This window comes from Triturus cristatus, chromosome 6 (assembly GCF_964204655.1).
Source record: "Triturus cristatus chromosome 6, aTriCri1.1, whole genome shotgun sequence".
NCBI lineage: Eukaryota > Metazoa > Chordata > Amphibia > Caudata > Salamandridae > Triturus > Triturus cristatus.
This window is the reverse complement of record NC_140589.1, coordinates 1,823,571,344-1,823,594,871: the sequence shown is the minus strand read 5'-3', so window position 1 is coordinate 1,823,594,871 and position 23,528 is coordinate 1,823,571,344. Positions and strand designations below refer to the sequence as shown.

General features: G+C 48.0%; 1 protein-coding gene across 2 annotated transcripts in view; it reads left to right on the top strand.

Annotated features, from left to right (window-relative positions):
* The window catches only part of HADHB (hydroxyacyl-CoA dehydrogenase trifunctional multienzyme complex subunit beta), a 341,378-nt gene that overhangs the window by 306,927 nt on the left and 10,923 nt on the right, over positions 1–23,528 (top strand). For both annotated transcript variants that reach the window (XM_085613199.1, XM_085613198.1), the window contains exons 11-13: positions 6,226–6,305; positions 6,384–6,431; positions 15,041–15,128. In XM_085613199.1, coding sequence (XP_085469325.1) covers positions 6,226–6,305; positions 6,384–6,431; positions 15,041–15,128 — 216 coding nt within the window. The remainder of the gene's footprint in view (positions 1–6,225; positions 6,306–6,383; positions 6,432–15,040; positions 15,129–23,528) is intronic.

Here is a 23,528-nt window from a genome sequence, read left to right as displayed (position 1 = left end):
TAACCAGGTACCCAGTACCAGTGTTCTTTCCTGAAACTGTACAGTTTTCCCCCCAATTGACAAAAGCTTTAGCACCCTCTGTAAGTCCCTAACAAATCGTACCCCTGGTACCTAGAGCCTGAGGTACTAAAGAGGGTGCCTAAGGGCAGCAGCACGAATTGTGCCACCGTAAGGGACCCCTCACCAAGCACATGCAGACAATAGTGAAAAAGGTGAAAGATCTAAGACTTGATATGACACCTGTAAGTCTTCATTAACTATCTTTCAAGTCTTGCATCATTTCCATAGGAAGTCATCCACAAACCACTGCCCATTCATGCAAGAATGCCATGCCAGGGAGTATGAGTTGGTGTCTCTCAGTCACAGAAGAGGTCTCATATATTCACATGCTACTAATCTAGATTCTTGATCTCCTTTGCCTGGCTTGCGCTGTTCTTGCAAAGGATTGTAATACGAAGATACTAGAAAACCTAGGAGAAGCTTTGATTGGGCATGAAGTGGCATAGATTCAAAGATCATCAAGGAGCTAACAACGGGGACAGAAAAAGAGATAGTTAACTTCATCACATCTCAGATCTGATGAAAACGTGGTGAACGCCATTAACCAATGAAGCCCTAGACAACTGAGCCTTTGAGGGGAACAGTGAATAGTCTCCTTAACACGATACTCCAGTAGTGTCCTTGAGTGCTGTTCACTTCTAGGAAGCTGGCTCTGTGTGAGATATCACAAATCTGATATACTATGTAAAGAGTCCATGGGTTCCCCTATGTGTGGACAGGGGCTTGCTATGGCAATCCGAAAGTGCTCTGTTAGGGGGTAGTGTGGGCGAGCAGACTTAGGCCTAATACCGAGGAGTGCCAGACATTTTCAAATACACGCAATAATCAATAAATGTCACACGTCTCAAGAAGGAGATCCACACCAATTTATAAAAATAGCAAGTATCTTTATATCTGTTTAGGCATCAGAGAAAAATCGCTCAGTTGAGTACGTTTTTATCCACTGCCATGACACCTCCATTCCTTCACAAGGATAATGAAATGCATCCCAGGAAGGTGTAAGTGGATAGCATTCTGGCAGCGGGTTTGAAAAAGGAGACTGGTGCTTCAGAATAGTGTTGATGCAAAAAGAACAATTGATGGACCGAATGCTGAATAATGTCAAAGACTCCCCACCCAGTTAGAGATCTGGGTCTAAATCCATTGTTTTATTTTTTTCTCACCACACCACCCCAGTTTGGACCCAGCCATATGCAAATCAGTCTTGACCCGGCTAGCCGCCCCATAGGAACAGTCCAGTTCGAACTGCCGGGCCAGAATCTTCCAGGAACTGAAACCAGCATCCTAGGACTGATTTCAGGGTATCGCCCTTCATCAGCCAGGATAGCTTGAATCCAGTGGCATGGCGAGCACGGAACCCTTGTGTGGGCATCCCCGTCCCGCTTAGAGTGACAAGTGCGAAAAGAAGAATTGATGGAATGAATGCTAAACAATGTCAAACACTCACTCCAGTCAGAGATCTGGGCCTAAATCCATTGTTTTTTGTGCTCGCCACGCCAGCCAAGTTTGGACCCAGCCATATACAAATCAGTCTTGACCCTGCTTATGTTATGAAGTGCGACTGTCATCTACTGTTTGCGGGCATTTTAACCCATGTGTTACCTGACAAGCGGGGGTGGCTAGGTACAGGACCCCCGTGTGGGAAGCGTAAGCTGTATGACATTGGTTGACTCCTAAGCTTCTGGGGAGGCCAGTCTTGCTGGCTACAGTGGAAGCACAGTGCCTTTCCTCTTTGAAGCTGTGCTGCTTCTCTTATTACTTCCTTGCCTGTTTTTCCTTTTGAGAAACTGGTGTGTTAAGTGACCCAAAATCCAATCCAAGAGATAAGTCAGAGTATAGTCATATAGTACGTATTGATGACATTCAATGTCTCTGACCGGTTTAAGATGTTGTGTTTGTGTAGTGCTCTACTCTGGAAGGCTGAAAGTGTGTGCTCTTATGTGTGTATTTGTACTACGTGTTATATAAACCTTGGGCATTCAGACGTTTTCTTCGATCAGTGTCTGATTATACTGGGGACTGATGTTCTCTAAAACCTCTGAATTCAACCATAAGATTAGCGGAGTGGGTCCTACTTTGCTGTAGAAGTCAAAGGATGTAAAGTGTTGCTTCAGGCTCCATTGGTGTGAATTTCCTTGGTGTTTTAACATATTGGGGGGGTGGGTCCGTTTTTGTTCCGGTTTTGTAATTATTCAATCTTTCAGAGGATGACTTTGAGACTGGTGGTGTAAATCCCATGACATTATAACATTGACCCATTAATTCCTTATAGTTTCCTTTTTCCATACCATTGTATGCATATGGAGCTGCTGACCATTCTGTTTTATTTCCTTTTTCTCACTGCCTAGCATGTTCAGTAAGGTGCTTTTGGCCAGAGACGCATTTTTTGTATTGCTGGACTAGATAGCAGACAAATATTCTATGACAGTCCTATGACCCCTCAAACTTGCTTTTAAATATGTTGTTTAGGACTTCATTGATCTAAGACTCTGCCCCGCCTCTCCTATAGTGAGGTTCTGTGTTCAACATGATTGACAGGGAATCGCTTTTCCAGCCATTTGCCTTCAAGGGGACTCCAGGTCCCAGGACTTCGTGCTCTCCCTGGAGGGAGGAGTGTGCTGCTGCTGTGGTGTGCTGAAAAGCGCCGGTCTTCTCCCGCGTGCGGGAAGCACTTGTCGAGCCACTTGCCATTTGCCTTCAAGGGGACTCCAGGTCCCAGGACTTCGTGTTCTCCCTGGAGAGAGGAGCGTGCTGCTGCTGTGGTGCGCTGAAAAGCGCCTGTCTTCTCCAGTGGCGCGGGAAGCTCTAGTCCAGCCACTTGCCATTTTCCTTCAAGGGGACTCCAGGTCCCAGGACTTCGTGTTCTCCCTGGAGAGAGGAGCGTGCTGCTGCTGTGGTGTGCTGAAATGACCGGTCTTCTCCCGCAGCGCGGGATGCGCGCGGGCCAAGGGCAGGCCCTTCCTTGCCCGTCACTGACCGGAGGTGGCCGGGACGGGCTATACCCTTTGCGTCTATTACCAGCCAACTAAGTACTCCTCAGTAGACTGCATGCCGCCTTACAGTAAGTGACGATCACTGTGTAGCCCGGGTGGAATTGAGCCAGTACTTGTGTTCAGTAGTGCTTGAAGTGTTGTGTAGCGGCATCAAGACCTTGCAACTGCTTTGTACCCTGTGTCCTGTGCTGTGCCAGCAGTTGTTGGGTGAGGTTCGCCTGGGAGCCCTTTTTGAGCAGGTTATGGGGAAGAGGAATGACCCCCCTATGGGTTTATCCCCGAACACACCCAAGGGCACTATTGATTCCTTCCTAATAAAGGCAGTGGGAGCAATCACTAAAGAAATTGATAAAGCAGAGAGACGGCTCTCGCTGGGCAGGGCTGGTTCACCAGCGCTGACATTAGAAGGGGAACCGGCACTGGTAGCTGGAAACATGGATTGAAATGGAGCAGGAACTATTCTAAGCCAGAGGCAGGGGGGAGGAAGGTGAAGAGACCTGCAACGTAAACGAGAGGCCTAGTACCAGTTCGAATACCCAAGCAGTGGGGCAGATCACACGGAGCAGGGCCGCACTCTCCACTAGTCGGTGTATGGAGTGGAGTGGTCCACCAGCCAAAAAGAGACAGCGCAAGGTGCAGAGCAAATTAGCACCCAAGGCGGCGTAGGATAATCCTAAAGACTCTGACTCTAGGCGAACTATGGGATCGGGCAAGGACGTAGAAGAACTTTGGGGGTCTCAGGGAAAAATACAGTCATTGGTGACTGGCCTCTTAAAGGATTTCTTAAGTGAACTATCAAACACTATCACCGACATTAAGGTATCTCTGTCGAACATTGAGAAAGTGTTGCCCCTGGCTGTTGAGTCCAGGCAGGATGATGCGTCTACTCACACCTGCCAACAACAAATAGGCTTGAATGTTATGCCACGCTCCGAGAGGGTCTGAGTCCCAGATCCCGTCAGTGGCCACGGATAAAACAGGGCAGGAGGGACGGGGGTTTGTGGAGGGCAGGCCAGCTGATCCAACACAGCAGGGATCCGAATGAAAGAGGTGATCAGGGGGGTTCTCCCCACCGGGGACAGCGAGCTAGTGGTGCCGCTCAACTAGCCCACACACACACAGAATTTGCCAGTTATAGACCTCCCACCGGCATGTTACCCGTACACGGTGGTATTAGTGGTGGTACCAGGACTTGACATCTCACAGGAAGAGTCTAGCCACCAGTTGATAAATAAGGCTACCTACTGGCTAAGAAAACATTTTGTCTTTAATAGCTGAGACCACAGACATGTCCTGATGGCAAGAAGGGTTGCGTGGATTGGCAGGTTCAAGAAAATATTCAAAGGGGTTCGCATGATTGTCACGCTGAGGTACCCTTCAATAGCCCAGAAGACTTTGTTCTCATCCTCTCAATCATTTATGGCAGACTCCGGGATTAAACCAGTACCACTGGGCTTCTTTTATAAACCCCCACCCAAATCTTTATTCCCCCACGGTGCGGCTACACATGAAGCAGGTCCGATTTGGAGAGGGGGTCCATTGCAGCTAAGGAATGCCTTCGCTCCATTGAGGGAACTGAACGACATAGATGGACTTGTAGAGGGAGTGAGTACAAAAAGACTGAAGTGTAATCAGGCAACACATAACAAAGTCCGAGGGGGGTGGCTGATGACGACGGGGGCTTACTGACACACATGTTGAAGGATATAGGGACCTTAGGGAATGCAGGTCTCCCAGCATAGATGGGGATAAGAGCGATGCCTCATGCCACCAGGTGAGGTGAAATCGGGATGACTTAAAACGGATCTCGTGGAACGTGTCAGGTTTGACGAGTACGTTTCAGGACGAACAGTGGCTCCATTATATTAGAAAGTTTGATGTAATAGCCATCCAGGAAACATGGGAACCAGTAAATACCTTCTTTTTAGAAGGGTACAAAACTTTTTTTTGCCCAGCAAGAAGGTCTAGTGCAGGGAGAGCCAGCGGAGGTCTGATAATGTTTGTAGATATAAAGATACAGGGGAGGTGGAATTCGATCCCATGGGAGTCGGAAGTAGTACAGGGTCTAACATTTGTGAGCACGAACTACCGTTAGGCATTTATTATTTATTATAACGCTCAGCCAAATTTGCAAGGCTCAAAACCCTTTGAGGAACTAAGGCTTTGCTTAGGGAAACTACAAGCAGAAGGACGTGCCCAAGCACACCTAATAGTAGTGGGAGACTTTAATTGCCACCTGTGTCTAACTTGAGGGTGACTGAATGTGATTGGCAGACATGTACACTAAACAAAGGGCCTCACATGGAGCACACCAAGTCAGGAAGTGAGCTGAGCATGCTTTTAAATACCTTTTGGGTTGACCCATACAATGGATTTGACTGTCAGCCACCCAGATACACCCGTGCCCCCCACGTATAAGGGTAGAGGCTGTGCATCATTTATTTATTTATTTGTCTCTCATACAGTGAGGAGATTTATTACTAGTTTTAATATTGGGTATCGTATATTCAGTGACCACAATCTGGTAACTTTGTCACTTGTTGCTCCACGACAGTATCTGGTTCCGCACAGTCTACCCTTCACCTTGTGCTCTTGTGTTCGTATTACTTATTCCCGAGAAGAGTGCATCTCAAGGGGCTTTTAAGGAAACATCATTTTAAGCAGGCCCGGGTGGCCCTACTTTAAAAAAAAAGAAAAAAAAAAACTGTCCCCTGATGCTTTTACATTATTTCGTGTCACAAATTTTTTAAGATCTGCAGTAAAGCTAAGAAATACGATGGGAATATAAAAGGAGGAGTCCTTCAAGCACATGGTGCATTAATGGGGATAGTGTGTGGTACACCTTTTAGTGTTTTTTAATGTTTTTATGATGTTTTAAGATGAGTATTGCTTCTTATGCTGATGCGGTGCCCTGGCTACCCATGATTATCATTGTACTGTATTGTTGTGCTGATAAATGTGTATCTTTTATGGTCCTATTTTTTTAATGTTTGCCGAATAAAGATTATTATTATTATGATTGATAGCCTCAGGTGTACAAGGGCCTTTCTTCTTGCTACCCTCTATGGCCCGGCCTTTCCATCAATTACACCCCTTTACCTTCCCTGGCATAGTTTTTATAATTTAATTACACCATTCCTAAATAATCAGTTTGTTATGGTTGCTCTTTCAGACAGATGGCGCATCAGCTGTTCTCCTTATGTCAGAGGAGAAGGCCCTTGCTATGGGATACAAACCGAAGGCCTACTTAAGGTAAGTGGAGATGGTGCTCTATTCTTGCTTGATCATACTCACATTTCCTCTATTTACCTTATGGTTTCTTTCATACAGGGATTTTGTATATGTCTCTCAAGACCCGAAAGACCAGCTCTTGCTAGGGTGAGTAGGAAACTGTTTCTCCTACCTCCATTTTACTAGTGAACATTATCTTGAATATTTTCTGGACTTGTAATTACTTTTGCATTTTCTGCTATGTAATTGGCCCTTTTGCAATTTTGTTGCCTATGTTAAACAAGCATTAGCAAATTAATAGGGTTCATCTTCTATGCCCTCTTCACAAAATACAGACCATGCATCTATTCTAGATTTTGGAGAGAGGGTTAGCTATCCTTGCACCTCAGTGTACCTCCTACATACGTTTACTTGCACTGGTTCTCTTCTCTGAGCCTGGGTGAACTTCAGTGCATTCAAAATTCCATCTGTTCCGTAGCACCATCATACCATAACTCCCCATAGTATACCAGCATTAAGCTGGGGTGGGCTCCATCATCTCCATGCATGCCCCAAGCACGTCATGAATTGCCATCATCATGCAGTCATCCGCATTATAGCAGGATTGCCTGCCATGGATGTCCACAGTATGCAAGAATTACACATGCAGGCGTGCACACACACTTCAGCAGCTTGTTTTTTCCAAACTTGCCTAATGCTGCTGAGCTACATTCCTCATTCCCGCTAGTACTTTAGGCTGCCTCTTCTTTCCCTCTAATGGTGGATGGCTGCTTTCTGATTGGCTCCCCTGGGAGATGGGCATGGGTGTACACGTAGCCTGTGGGGGAGGTAGCAGTAGTGCCAAAGCTGGACAGGGGTCAAGGAGATGCTCGCTCTGCCTGAAGATGGTAAGGAGGAGTGCCTTGCAAGAGCATCGGGGCACAAAGTGTATGTGTGGGTGCCCGGGAGTGTGGCATCCAGTACTTGTGGGTCCATTCTCAAGTGTGCGGGCATAGTTCCCAGCAATAGGAAAACCTCCAACTCTAGTAGAAGCTTCCTGCTTCCCCCTTACTAGACAGGCTTGCACAGAAACATGTTTTCACCTTTTGATGTCCAGGTAGCAACAGTGTACTTTTGTTTTTCATGGACTTTAAAGCAAAAACACACTTTGACTCATGATGTAGTAGCACTATTGAAGCAAAACCTAAAAATTGTTACGTGATCCTTCAACGGAATTGTCTGCATATAATGTAACTATCTTCTAACTATTCTTTTTTGTACTCCCTCTCAATTTTCCTTCATGGTTTGTAAAATGGAGCTTGGTTTATGTTTCCCTATCTATCTTTCAGTAGTGCTGTAACCTGTCCATAAGGGAATGTTGTCTTACAAGATAGCTACAATAAATCTAAGCTAGGTGAATGTATCATCCATGCAAGATGGCATCCTGTTTTATCGCCAACACTGTATATTCTTCACGTTTCGAAACCTGTTTCTTGACAGTCTCAAAGCTTGGTGCTGCTTGCCATTGGCATTGGGGGCGAGGCATTTTTATAGTGCTTTCTACCCGTGGCAAGGCTCTGAATCTCTTGAAGGACAGGTAGCAGGCTACTCACATTGAAGATATTGCCATGCATTTTGGGTTGGTTCAGTATATTATGTGCACATGGGACATTGTACATGTGCACACAATAGTGGGTTCTCTTCTAGTCCTCTTAATAGTCCTGTGAAGATTCGAACTGTATGTCTTTTGTAATGAGTTTCTACTCCAAAGCACCATAGGTTTCTAGAGGTCTGAGGAGTCTGTATTCACTTGATTCCACAGCAGCTTTTGTCTACACCTAAACTTCCCTATGCCAACCTTTCTGTGTTGTGCTAGGCATCACCTTGCAATCAAAGATACTTGATTGAGAGTGCCTGGATGCAATCCTGAATCCGTGGCCCACTGGAACTAGTCCTTTACTGCCTCCAGTTAGAAAATGGAAACGCCTTGGTGATCCACTACATCTCAATTAGAGGAGTGTTTGAATTTCTATATAGAACGCTGACAATTTGGTTGGCTGTGGCTTTCTGTCATTAGCCGCAACTTTAGTTAAGTACTGTTACCTTGGGATCAGTATTGCTTTAGACTGTCTGGACTTTCATGTGCACCAGCCCAAACAATGCACATTTCAGAGATGGGACCTTCCTTTTGGCTGTCCTCTTCCAACCGGTGAAGCCCTGTTGCTTCTTCTGTTTCCTAGAAGAAGAGAAAGCTTTATGTTGTGATTTGCGAGAAGAGGAGTAGCCTCTTTATTAGGAGGGCCAACAGGAATACCTGGGGGCATGTAGTGAGTCTGGAGCCAGGGCAGGCCCTCTGTGCACTAAAAAGACCTGTCTTTGAAGTTTCACCCACTTCAAAGGCACCACTGGGTATAAGTACTGGACCTCAGACACCACCAAGACGTAAACTTCTGGACCTGTGGATACTCTGCCAGGAAGAAGGACTTCTGTGCTGCTGAATGGCTGTCACTCTGCTGGACTCCTGCTATGTCGGACTCATGCTTTACTGTTCTAGCTTGCTGCCCCCTTGCCTAGGCGAGAAGGACTGAACCTGCATCACCTGACCCCAGAACTCCGAGGGACTCCAAGGCTAGCTGGCTGGCTTCCTGATCTTAAGTCTCAGAGACATAAGAGTTCCAGCCCCTGCACCTGGACTCTGCCATCTGTGTGTCTACCCTGCCAAGTGGTGCCACCCCAGTCCTGAACCCTTGTGGACACAGCCTATTCAGTGTTAGGCTGGGTCCAGCTTCTCCCTCTAATCCTGCCAGTTTGGTCTATCAAATCACACCTAAGCTTCTATTTTGTGTGCCTGTCTAGGAGGAATATACAAACCCCAGCTGTCACCTACCTCAGAGATGTGATCAGAGTCCGGCAGCAGGCACTAAAATGGCTAAAATAAGAAAATGGCAACTTTTTAAAGAATTGCAATTTAAAATTCGAAGTAATCATAAGTTTGGATTTTAAATTGTGAGTCCAGAGACTCCAAACTTGATTCCAAATATCTTCCCATTTGGAAATTACTCTTCTAACATGTAATAAGGTATCCTATGAGAGATATAGGCTTTACTGTAGTGAAAAAATAATTTGAGTTTTTTGCTACCAGGACATGTAAAACTTAAACATGCATGACCTACTGTTTTTTTTAATTTACTGCACCCTGCCTTTTGGGTTGTCCAGGGCCTACCCTAGGGGTGTCTTATAATAATTAAAAGGAAGGCTTCGATCATCGTCGAGTAGCTCATTTAATGGAGCAGGTCCACCACCGGGGCATCCTGGCATGCCTACTCTCCCTGGCTGCTGAAAAAGCCTTAGACTGGGTTGGATGGGTCTTCTTGCGTGTGGGCCTGCAGAAAATCGGCTTAGGCCAGACTATGACATCCTGGATTATGGCATCTTGTGCTACTCCTACAGCACAGATTTTAGTTAATGGTCATCTCTCCGCACCCATACACATACAAAGGGGCATCAGGCAAGGCTTCCCGCTCTACCCTTTGCTCTTTGCCCTGGTGGTGGGCGACCCCTTTGGGCATCCCCTTTGGTGGCTCTGAACACAAGGTTGCTCTATTTGCAGATGATCTTTTATTTGCACTGACCACTCCTAGGATCTCCCTGCCAATACTAGTATCTCTCCTTCGATCCTTTGAGAAGCTCTCTGGATTAAAAATTAATAAGGCCAAATCCCAGGCTTCAATCTATCGATTCCTCCACAGGAAATACTCGAACTACAATCACTCGCCCCCTTCCATTGCTCATCACTCGCTCCGTTATTTAGGTCTCAACTTGACCCCATCCCTGTCCTTATGGTCTCAAGCCAACTGGTCAGAATGTAGATGATCCATTCTTGAAGACCTGCAACTTTGGTGACTGCTCCCTATGTCCTGGCTTGGTCGTCTCAATATGGTCAAGATGTCCATTCTACTGAAAGTTGTATACGTATTCCAAACCCTGCTTACCCCTATCCTGCAGGTGGATATCCTACGCCTTCAACACGACGTGAACACTTTATCTGGGGGAGGAGGCAAACTTCTCATGTTGCCCAGGGACCGGGGGGGGGGGGGGGGGGGCTAGCTTGCAACAAACTCTTGGCTTTTTACTGGGCATCACACCTCTGCTACATTTCGGAATGGATTGTTAGCGAAAAACATTGGTTTCGATCGCACAGTGGCTTGTAGACCCCTTTGGAACCTGGCCTGGCCCTCGAGACCTACTCGGCCCGAAGTGCGTACATAGCCACCCCAACAAAAACGGTCCTCGCAATCTCCAGGAGTCTCGCCTCCGTCACTTCACCCAACACCCCACTGGCTTGTGATCCTAGCTTCCCTTCAGCCTTGCAGTCACAATCATTTTCAGCCTGGGGTGAGGGGAAATGCCGCACAATCCAAGATCTCTTTGAGGGGGATGTATTCAAAAAATTTGACCAATGCAAGAGAGACTTTCACCCTTACTGACGCATCTAGACTGCAATGCTACCAACTCCGGCACTAGCTGCTCATACCAATGAACGCACAGGGAGCAACACAGATGCTCACTCCTTTTGAGACACTGGTGGGCTCTTTCGACGACATGCAGCTTGTTCTCCCGTATATACCAGGGGTTACAACACACAACCCCATCCACCTTCAGAATGGGTCTTTCGGGCCAAGTCTTAAATTGGTTTGCCTCTTTTTTTTCAGAACCACACACAAATAATCAAAGTTAACCATTCCCTTGCTTCTAGTACCCCAGTCACCATTGGAGTTCCTCAAGGCTCCTCACTTTTGCCCACTCTTTTCAACCTCTTTATGGAACCTCTCACCGATATTCTGGCCCGTTCTAACATTCTTTACCTTATGTATGCTGATGACACGCAATTGTACTTGAAGATCTCCTCTCCAGAGGACTTTAAAACCTTAAATGATGCACTCATACAAACTCAACAATGGCTAGCCCAGAACCATCTCCTGTTAAATACTATCAAAACAGAATTCCTTCTGATTGACCCCCGCAACCACTCTGCACCTACCCTGGACTTGGTTAAACAACTCACTGCCCTTAACTGCACCCCGCATGTTGTTGACTCTGCTAAATAGTTAGGTATTACCTTGGACAAATACCTAAATATGCAAGCACACATTAGTGCAACTACTAGGGGAGCCAATCTTCAGCTCAACATCCTCAAGAAAATCAAGCCTTTCCTTCCGCCAGAGGACATTCAGCCTGCAGTACAATACCTGGTTATCTCTCGATTGGAATATGGTGTGGTGACCCTTGCAGGGCTTCCTAAAGCTAGTTTAGCGCCGCTTAGAGCCACTCTAAAAGCATTGGCCAGGCAGGCTCCAGAAAACATGACCACAGCACGCCAGACCTAATTCAATTGTCTAAAGAAGCTAGGGTACGTTTCAAGATAGCTTGCGTGACGCATAAAGCTATCCACTACAACACCCCGATTTACTTGGCTAAAAAGCTTGAACTATCTGGCTCGAGTCGGAACTTAAGAAGCTCGACCACCCTACTTTTCAAAAAGAAAAGAACTTACAATCGTGCTTTCACTGGTCTTGCTCCAAGAATTTGGAACGCACTTCCTTCAGAAATCAGATCAAACCCATCCACTGCATCTTTCAAGAAACAAGTCAAATGGCTAATCTTGAGTGAACATCAACAGCTTTAACCTGACTTACCTTACCCAGACTCCTCTCTACCAGGATTTGATACTTCTTTTATACCGTTTTGTTTGAATCTTCTGCTTTCTGTTTACTTGTTATCTCGTTCTATGGTCCTGCTGAAACTGTACTGGCCCCTCTTATCGGGCTGACTCTCCTGCCCCTTGACCTGATTGTTCCTCCCCTTGTTTGACCGTGTGATTATTTTACGAAAGCATTTGTTCCAATGTTTTGTTTTATTCTTGCTTTCGCCACTTTGTACAGCACTCTGATACCTGTTCGCGCTATATAAAACTTTTCAAATAAATAAAATACTTACCGAACGCTATGACACACACTCTACAGAGGAAATTTCCCTGAAACACTGGGAACATCTATGGCGCGACATCCCTAGAATATACAGGAGCATGTCCCAACGCGAAACCGCCTATATACTCATGACCCCCGTGTATTACACACCAACACATTTACAGAAAATGTTCCCCGCTTCCTCTCCCCTTTGCTGGCGCTGCCAACCAGCGACTGGTAATTTCATTCATATTTGGTGGTCCTGCCCACCACTCACCATATTCTGTAAGGAAGTCCTGAGCCACATCAATGACACTGTAGGTTTCTCCATACCGAACTCACCCACAGTGGTCATCCTGGGTATCCAGCCCCAACAGCTCATAGCCATGACCCATTCCGATTGGCACCTCATCGCGCATATGCTGCGGGCGGCTAAACAAGTCCTTGCTCTCCCCTGGAAAAAGCCCTCTGCCCCACCCATTTCCTTGTGGTTCACGCGCCTCTGGCGTGTCATGGCGATGGAACTCTTTAACATGCCGGATTACGCATTCAGAACCCAAATTCACTTATACTTGTGAACCACTGATCAATCACTTATCCAAACTGGAATATTCCTGCTTCTCTCCTCCCTGATTCCGAACCCTCCAGCTCTTTGAAGATTTCCTCCTGGCCCGTGGAGCTGAAACTTCATGGTAAGATGCCCAACCCCATCATATGAGAAATTCGCTATTCTCCCCCTAGCCCCCAACGGGGGTCCTGACGGGCCCTTCCCGGGAAGCCCTGCACCCTATTCTCCTTATCCCTCCACTCCCTCCCTCCTCACCTCTGAACCTTACAGCCTGAGACAAGAACCAACAAGAAGAAGAAGAGCAGAAGGACCGAAGAAGCCGTGCTGAACTAAGAAGAGGAGGACACCCACTGACTTGGCCCCAGCCCTACCGGCCTGTCCCCACCTCGAAGCTGCTCCAGCAAAATCCGGTGTGTCCTGCAGCCAGCAGCCCTCAAGAACCCTAATGACCTACCCTGCCTTCCAAATCTCAGACTTTGTCTCCCGTGAGCACCGGACTCTGGCTCCGGCCAAATTCGCGAGTCTGCCCAGTTCGAGTGGCTCAACACCACGAGGAGGTCTCCCCAGCGATCCTGACCTGGGATCTGGTGATCTCTGACCTGCCTCGAATCTCCAATCTACGCCTGCAGCCCCTTTCTGGAGGATCCCCCCTGACCAAGACCGGAGCTGGTAAGAAACCAGGCGCCTAAAGACACCCCTGCACCCGATGTCCCATGGTCTTGGGTGGCCCAACCAACAGTGTCCCAGCATCACCAGGCATCCCAACTTACCTCTCCAACCGGTGGTCACCTCCAGAACATCTTTGTCCCCGAACCTTCAGTCTTTGTTGCAACCCGAGAATCACCACTGAAAACAGGGCATCTGACGCCAAACCAGAACCCTCCATCCAGCTGCCCCTGCACCGCTGCGGGTACACTTTGTGTGCTAAACCGATCCCCCTTTGCCCTGAACCTACTTCCAGGAGTTTTGCTCCCACAGCCTTTTGGACTGCTTGTGAGCAGCCACCAACCAGAGGCCCCCTATCCCCCATTGGATAAAATTGGGCCTCAGCACTCTGCACCCAGCTGCCCTAGTGCCGCTGAGGGTGCTTAGAGAGTGCATCCTCGACCCCCTGGGAACCCTGTTTCTAACCCGAGAAAACCAACTCCCAAACCCAAGTATTTACTTTGAAACCAATAACATCATTTCCTCCGATAGGAGTGCATGGACTGCTGTTTTTTTTTGTGAAAATTGTTCCAAGTGTGGAGTTTGTTTTGTATGAAAATTTTAAAAACTGCAAATATATAAAAACGGCTTTACTTACCTTTTCTCTAGGAAATGTCCCAGTGTGATATCTTGGCATATCACACTGAGTAGAAAATGTAATCCATAAAGAAATCTGAAAAGTAATCAAAAGTAATCTAACAGTAATTTCAGCTGTATTCAAAGTATTTACAAACCTGTAACAATCATTTTCATTTAGCTTGCTTGCATTGTTTAACCTGCCTTGAAAATAACCGTTTACACTTACCTGTGCCAGGTTGCTTGGTTCTAGAAAATAAATATAACTAAACGATATTTTAATACATTCAAAATTGGTCTGAGTTCAGTCTTTGTGTGTGAGACATCATTTGCTGCCTGAGTGTGTACAACTCATGCTTAACACTACCCTCTGGTAAAGCCTTACTGCTCGCCCACACTACCACAAATAGAGAGTAAGGTGCTACCTACTTTTACCTCTGCCTACCTTTGGGGTTCCACTGGACTCTGTGCGCACTATACCTCATTTTGGTGTATATAAACAGCCAACTTCCTACAACCAGCACCTGCCTGTTATATGCCTTACACTGTGGTATGTGTTTGTGATATTTAATAATAATTCAAAAAAGACTGGACGGAAAAAGGAAGGCTTAGGCCTAGCAAAAGGCTTATTTTGCCAGGTCGAAATGACCATGTAAACTCCACACACAGGCTCTGCAAATGCAGGCCTGAGACATGGTTAAGGGGCTACTTAAGTGGGTGGCACAATCAGTGCTGCAGACCCACTAGTAGCACTTAATTTACAGACCCAGGCCACAGTTAAGTGCACTTTTCTAGGGACATTTAAGTAAATTAGATATGCCAGTTGGGTATGAGCCAATATTGCCTTGTTTTAGGGAAAGAGCAGAAGCACTTTAGCACTGGTTAGCAGTGGTAAAGTGCCCAGAATCGTATGGTTTCTTGATAACACGATTCATTTTCATTCTTCACTTTTCTTTGTGTAGACCAACCTATGCCACTCCTAAAGTTCTGGAGAAAGCAGGCTTGGCCTTGGCCGACATTGATGCCTTTGAAGTCCATGAAGCGTTTGCAGTAAGTGTTCAAATGCAAGTTTTTTTGCTAATTCCTCTCATTTAATTCATTTCATGTAAGTGTGTTGTATCCCTGACTTGCCTGTTGATCCAGAGATGCCATCTACAGCAGTTTTGCTTAGACCTATATGATTCACTTAATAATTAATAGACAAGACCTTGAGTTGCCTCGTCAGTTTAGGCCGGAATAAAATATCAGTATTTTTGTTTCGATTTCCTCTTTTTTTTTATTTTGGTTCCACAAAAGCTTCTAGCAGGAATGCTGTAGAAATAGAAACATCCCATACATAGGCGATGGATCTGAAAATAGTTTTACGTCACTCTTTCAGGTTTGGACCATTATATCCGTGTCGCACATTCTCTCTGTGCCATCTTGTTTTCCACCACAGTAAGCTCTCTTTCAGTTGGGTTATCTAACTGCCCCTCTTGACGTCAAAGTCCTTGGCGTGGCTTTATGAAGCCATGCTGTCGTATCCATTTATGCTTTCTGGCTAGCTCTGTATATCTTTTCTCCAGTGTGCTCAACAGCATTGCAATCCCACTGGATGTCATCAGAAATGTGCTCTGTGACCTCTAATGGCTTTGGTGTTGTCTCAATATCTAGGCATCCGAGTGCAGCTTTGATGGAGAGATGACACCTAAAGTGTGCTCTTCTTGGTAATTTCAACTTCTGTCCTCTACAACTAAAATATGTATGCATTTCCAATGGCAGCCATATAATCTGAAATAAGGGGGCAGATTCAGGCCTTTTTTCTAGGATCATATGGATTAAGAGGCTGCTTACTGCCCTCCCACTAAAAGTAAAGCCACATGCAGCTGTGGGATCTTGTGCTTCACGATGACATCGACTTGCATATTACGGATTTATGTATGTATATGTGGTATTTATTTAGCGCAAACCTAGCTTAGAACACATGGGGGGGACTTATCCAGGTCAAAGGCAAGCGTAAGTCTAGGAGTGATAGAAGAGGTAGCTGGTTTATGGATTGTCACTGCATCATAAGGTCGTGTTCTTTAAATAGGTGAGTCTTCCACCTTTTCCTAATTTGGATGATGCTTGGGGCGGTCCTCATGGATACAGGAATGTTTTTCCTGATCTTGGGTGCATCGATAGAAAGGGCCTGCTGCCCTGTTTTTTCTTTTTTACACCACTTGGTCTCAAGTCTGATGGTAGGCTGGCTGCAGGTGTTTTGAAACCCACCAGAGAAGATGAGCTTGTGTGCAAGATAAGCGAGGGTGATGGTCATGATGGCTTTGTAAATGATACAGCTGGTCATTAAGGTGGTGCGGGCCGGCAACTGGAGCCAGTGGAGTTCCACAGGATGGGGTGGTGGGATCATATTTCTTTTGTCCCTGGGCGAGATGTGCCTCAGTGTGTAAAAGGCCTAAAGTGTGGCCTCAGGGAGGCCATGAAGCAGGGTGTTACCACGATCCTGCCTCTGACCATTTGTGTGTGTGGGGTCACATGTTCCTGAGCAGGTGAATTGTGTACTCCATTGGACTCCACATCGGTTGTGCCATACAAGATGGTGGATGCCTTTGAGGCTACTAGTGTCCTTCTCAGACACCAAATCATGTATGTGCACCGCCACTCTTCCTACCTGTAAGCGCTTGTCTCTGTTGTGGAAGAGGTAACTAGCAAGGCCGTTTTCACATGGCTGTATTCCCGGCCAGAATGAAACTTCCCTTGCCTTTGTGCTTGAGACGTGTATAACTTTAGAAACCGCCTTCTCCCTGAAGCCCTTTTATATTCCTCCTAAGTTAGTCGACCCTAAGGAACCACTAGTCGACCCTAAGGAACCTGAGGGGCGTTGCTAGCAATAGAAATTCCTGTGACGCTTGGTCTTCTTACACCTCCGATGGTGGGGACCGAACTCTGCCCAGCCACCTGCTTACCCACACCTCCTATGTGCGCTGAGAGGACGTTTGCTAATATGGAGCCTAAACCTCCGATCCTCTTCTCACCCAACCTGGTTCCGACTAGTCCCAACGCTTTCCGAATCAGATATCCCCCCCAAACTTATCTAAAAATGCAGCAAAAAACTTCAAACATAGACGACTTAAATCACATCTGGAATCCTTCATCTCAGACCCCTACTTCTCTATCAGAAAGGGTGCTGCCATAAATGACCTCATCTTCTACACTAAACGTCATGCTCAATAGCAGAAGGCCATTCACTCTCTGCTCAAGATCTCCACTTCCCTGAAAACGCCACATGGTCTTAGATGGATAGTGGCGCCCTCCGCGGATTACAGAGCTGAAGCCACCATCTCCCTCTACAAAAATGGAACCATTCTTATACAATCCTCAGACCGCAATCTAATGTTATTTGACACATTTTTCCCCACCATCTTGAATACAGTGGCTAGTGTCCATCCCGCACCCAGAGGAAGGGCGGGACCCCAAGCGGTCCTCCAGCACTCGCAAACTTTATCCCCTACCTCGACACCACCATCCGCTGATCCCACATCTGCTCCGATGGACCCCCCTCTTCCTACCCTAACGCCTAATTACTCCCTCGCAATGCACGCATTGAACGAGCTGCGCCAGTACAGTCATCACGTGAACCCTCCTGCTTCCCCCCCCCCCCCCTTTATGGTTAGCTGGCTCTAAACCCCATAGCCCCATTGCGTACAAGACTGCCCTGATTCTCCCCAAGTCTCCTTCCTCCAGCCCAACTCACACTCCCATCAGGCTCCCACTGGCCTCCAGTCGTCTCTGTCCATCATTCCCCTCCTCCCCTATCCTGCCCATCCTCCAAAACCTGCAGTGCCATTTCCAAGAATCCCTCCCCTTGGGGCACATTCAGTCACCTACTGCCCTACCTTCCTCCGACCTCACTAGCTCCTCCCCCACCATACCCTTTCCGAGCGTGCAGCTCTACTGCCCAGAATCTTTTCCTACTGGGCACTTCTGTGAGAAGCTGACTTGATATATGCTGTCCACTAGTTATAGTGGGCACTTTGTGCCAGTCTAAACAACCCTTATTGATGAATAGGTTTAAAGACCACCTTTATTGAAAGCTATCCTAATGGTAGCTATGGAGAGCAGCCTTCAGGCTGAGTCTTGAAGGAGTGTAAAGCAGCTTGGTTTACCAGATTATAACCTCTTGAGTTACAAAATACAAGAAGAACCGCACCAGGTATATATAAAATATATGTATTTATTTCAAAACACTCACTACTAATCTCTTTGAGATTAGAGTCTAAGATGCACATTAATACAGTTCTAAAACGACAATAAATAGCACAATATACACTGGGCCCCGGGGGGGACCAAACCATATATTAGGACAGTGGTATAAGAACCACGACATGAGACAGTGCCTAGAGCAAGTAGAATCGCTGGGACCCCAAGGAACCACCCAAGGTAGTCACACAGGTGACCCACTGGGGACGCGTGCAGTGTGAGAACACAGCCCCGAGCTCCCGTTCTATTCTATGGGGAAAGTCGCGGTTGGAATTTTACAAGTTTAGGACACTTAGGAGAGGACTTTAAGCAAACCCCTTTAGAGTTACCTCACCCAGGGAAGTCGGGTGCATAGGTTTCAAATGGTGTCGGGGAATCGTTGTTGATTTCAATGGCGATCTGCTGCAAAGTGCTGCTGCCGAGAAGACGAGAAGTGTCCGGGGTGATCCAAGCCTAGATCGAAGATCAGAAGAACCTGAAAGCAGAGGGGACAGTCTGGGTCACTTGCCAGTGACCAGGGGCACGATAGACGAATGCCCACCAATGTTGCGTGTTTCAGGTGCGAAGAGGTGAAGCTAGACTCTGCAACCACGAGGACCAGGAGGCGTCGACTACAACCAGGAGCTCGATTTGAGCTATCCCACGAAGGATGTTGCGTGCTGCGGTGTTGGTGCTCGGATTGAACCCAACAAGCCTTGGCAACCGCAACCCACGCAGGAAGAGAAAAGATGCTTCGGTGCGGACCAGCAAGGTCCTGGGGACTCCCCAAGCGATGGAGAGTCAGGGCACATCTGGAGCAACCAGTTAAGCCCAATTAGAATGAAAGTTGCCTTCACAGGGACCCACCAGTCGACGGACCAGGGATCGCGAAGGGACCTCGAGAGAAAACACAAAGGGCCAGTTCACGGAACACTCGTGGAGTATAGGAAGGCAATCTTTGGTGAAATTGCTGCTCGAGGTCAGGGCTACAAGTAACCCAAAGCTCAGCTGCAGGAGTCGCTGGAAAGCTGATGCTTCTGCAAAGTGACACGGTGTCCAGGTGTTCGGGTTGCACGGTCGCCACGAGGGATACGGGCCTCAGACTTGCTGTGGACACTGATTGACCTCTAAGACCACGGAAACCCACCTCCTGGGTTGCAAAGTTCTTAGGAGTCCTCAGGAGCTTCGGAGATGCAAACCGGTCAGATGCGTCTTTGGTGCCTACCCTGCAGGGGAGTAACTCCTTTACTCCAAGGGAGATTCTTTGGTCGTCTAGTTTAATGTAGATCGTCTAAAGTTCCAGGATTCAGTATCTGAGTTTCGTCCAGGTGTAATCTAAAGTCCTGTAGCCAGGGGTTCCTTCTTTATACCCAAGGAAGGGGTGGGATAAACTCTAGGGACCCACCTATGGGAGGGTCAGGAAAGAGGGGTGGCTACACCCATTTCCTCTGCCCAGTTTCGCGCCAGAGCAGGGGATGGTAGTCCCTGCAACCGGTTTGAGCTAGACTATGCAAAGGGACACCAAATGTGCCCCCAGTGCAGACTTCAAAGCACTCTTGGAGTGCACCCACCCAGCCCCAATACACTAAAGCCTGTCTGGGAGGTGGTCACACCTCCCTGTGACAGGAAACCTATTGTCCAGGCCTCCCGTTACGGAGTTTCGTCCAGCAACAGGAGGGCAGAATCGTGTGGCTGCAGCATCCATTTTGTGATGCCAGGGCTCTGTTAAGTTGGTACCGGGTATACCGGTGCAATCATGTTTCTCCCTCTAGAAGGGTGGATCATACTCCCACATCAGTTACTGGTTATGATTCTAAGGTGTTTGACACCAAACACATGTTTCGATGCAGCCATCCCAAAGTTACCAGTAAGCGTTTGTTCATAATGCACTTAAGAGTATATGGTTTTGGCTGCATCACAAACAACCCCGGAATAAAGGTTTTGAAGGCTGCAGAGGGGCTCTGCTCATGCATGGGCACCCTCTCACATAAAACCCAGCACCCTGCCTTCAGGATTGGTAAGGCCTACCATAGGGGTGACTGATAGGTTTATATGTGCAGTTATATGGAGAGATATAGTGAACCTATATCTCAGTAAGGGGTGCATGCACCACCTTACACAGGCTGCTGTAGCAGTCCTGTTGTGTCATTTTGGAAGGCTTCCCAGGGGTGGCATAATACATGCTGCAGCCCCTGGTAGGCCTCTGGGGTACCTATGCCCTGGGTACATAGTATACCATATACTAGTGACTTATAAGGGTACTGCAGAATCCAATCTGGAGTGTACCTAAAGTACTTGTAATCAATTTTAGGGAGTAAGCAGATAGGCTGGGGTCCTGAATTGCAGGACCCCAGCCAGACTAAGTCGAAAACCAGGAAAAAAAGGGGGGGCAACCATGTAGTCAGATTCCACCTTCCTACAACTTCCAGTTGCCTGCCGCCCTACTTTCCCCTGACCTCATTAAGTCCTCCCCTAGCTTATCCATTCCGAGCAGGCAGCTCCGTTGTCCAGAATCTCTTCCCGCTGGACACTTGCAGTCTCCACCCGCCCTACTTTCCCCCGACTTCACTAGCTCTCTTCCGCTCCAGGATCCCCGGGACCTATCCTCCCAATCCCATCCACACATGTCACTGGAAGGCCGCTTGAGCGGGATAGCACTCTGCTTACAACAACTTAAGACAGAGGTCCGCAGTCTACTGCATATCACCAAGGCCCTGTCTGCAAACTCCAGACCAAGCTGCACTACCACAAAAAATCACCATCTCCGTTTGCTCCCTGATTGCAGGCGTACCGGGCTCCTTCCTCACCTCCCACCCAGCCCCCTCAACCCCGCCCCCCCCCCTCCCCCGCCCTTAAGCACGGAGGTCGCCGTCTCATGTCTCCCATATACCTCATAGGTGGGCCTCCGCTCCGCTCCATTCCCTTATGACCCTGCTCGCCCCTCCAGATGCAGAGCCTCCCTGTCTGATACAGATATTCATTCTCTCCTGCATTCTTATGTTCCAGCTCACCCACTCACCATAGCAAACTTGCAACAAATTGAATCCATCCCCACGGATCCCTTCAGGGAACCTAGGCCTAACACCAGAACCTTAAATGAGAACAACCTCACGCGAGTCACTACCATGCTACCCAATCCAACAGACTCCATTAGTCTCAAATGCATGCTCCTAAATTGTAGATCAGCAGCTAAACACGCTGCGGACATTGCCGACCTCACCCTGTTGCGGGATCTTGACCTTGTAATGTTCACGGAAACCTGGTGTTCGAGGCATATGAGCTGCAGATTACACACTGTGCATAGATTACCATCTGGATGTTGCAGTTGTTTTTCTCTTGGAAAAGTCTTTGGAAGTCACGAGGTATGTGACGACTCCTTTGGATCATATTGCGCATGGGCTTCGGCTCCATCCTCAGATTGTTTTTTACCGCAATCGGTCTCGGATGTGTTCTTCGCACTCCAGTTCGGATTCGTTCCAGTTTTCCTGTTCGGCGCGCAATCCTCCCCCCTTCGACGGTATTGCCTTGATCGCATTCTCCACACTCGACGCGAATCTCAACAATCTAAGTCTTCGATTTTCGGTCGTTGACGAAGGCCTTTGGGCCTACCTGGGCTCCGGTCCTGGCTGATGGAAAGGACGCCATTTAAAAAGTGTCCTCGATGTGGGTCGAAGTTTCCCCACACCGATCTCCATGAAGTGTGCAACCTCTGCCTCTCTCCAGAACACGAGGCAAGGGACTGTCCAGCTTGCGCCTCCTTCCGATCGAAGAAGACGATCCGGGACCGACTAGCAAGGAGAACAATGGCTCACTCTTCGACTTTGATCCTCGACGACATCTTCGAAGAAGGCGTCAATGTTCCGGAACAGCAAACCGAAGAGGGCCTCGTCAGCGCCTCCAAATCTGACGACTCCGACGTCGAGGACATCACTCCGGCACAGAGGGGCGTGAGTACAGACGTTGACCCCGACCCTAAACACCCCTCCACGCCATTGAAAAAGGCTTCGGTCACGCCTTCGGGCCTAGGTATGCACCAAAAGACTGCTTCCCATACCTCGCTTCCAGGCCCGGTTAAGAAGCCCATCAAGCCTTCAGGCAGCTCGGGCTCGAGCCAGCCTACCCTTGGTGCCGAAAAAATCTCATAGACACCAGCACCGAAAAAGAAAATGCCCCTTTCCTCGTCTGCGCCGAGCTTGACACTGAAGCACTCTGTGCCGAAGACTGGCACCGGCTCCTCGGCACCGATAACATCCTCGGAGCCGAGCAAGAAGCCGAAAAGCCTCGACTCGACAAACCTCGAAGCCGAAACCCGCCTCGGAACCGAGGAAGTAAAAAGACACTTCTAAACCCCACGGTTCCAAACTGAGAACCAGTGCCGAATCGATGCCTAAAAAACCCACGGCTCCAACACCATCGGCACCGAAGGATCTGCCCCATACAGAGGAACTGTTTCGACCTGATCCGTACCAAAAAACCCTCGTAAAGGATCCAAAGACTGGGCATTTGACGCTTAGCACCAAAAAAAGATCACTGGACAAGCCTGCACCAGTTCCACCACCAAAAAGGAGAGACTTTGCCACCTCCCCTTTGAGGATTCCTTCTCCTCCTCCTCCGCCACCGCCACCTCCCCCTCCTCCTTCTCCTCCCCCACCCCATCATTCTCCCACACCATCTCCAGATGAGCATGATGATGACATTATCCACGACACAGGGGACGGGGCGGACAACCAACCAACAGGGGACCCTACTCCTACAGGCTCCCCAGACCCATGGGACGACTACAACATCCCAGACGTCCCGCAGGACGATCTTTACCCTTCTAGACACTCTTTCAACCACCCCCCCCCCTCCCGTCCCCTACCCCCCCAGAGAACACGATGGGCTTTAACCAGCTACTCCATAGGGCTGCCCACTACCACGGGGTTGATCTCCACACAGACCCCGTAGAGGAGGATTTCCTCTTAGATACATTTGACACTGCACAGAGGTCAACATCAATTCTGCCCATGCTTAAGGGGGTTATTAAGCACGCACCAGAGGTCTGTAAAGACCCAGTTAGGGCAAGGTTCATTAACCCTCGCATTGAGTAAAAATATAAAGCCGCCCCAACAGATCCAACCTACATTAAAGGCCCGCACCACTAGACTCCCTGGTAGTCTCCAATGCGAGGAAACATGCCAATTGCCACGCATTTCAGGGTTCAAACCTGAGGTTCAGAGTTCCATCCTCAAC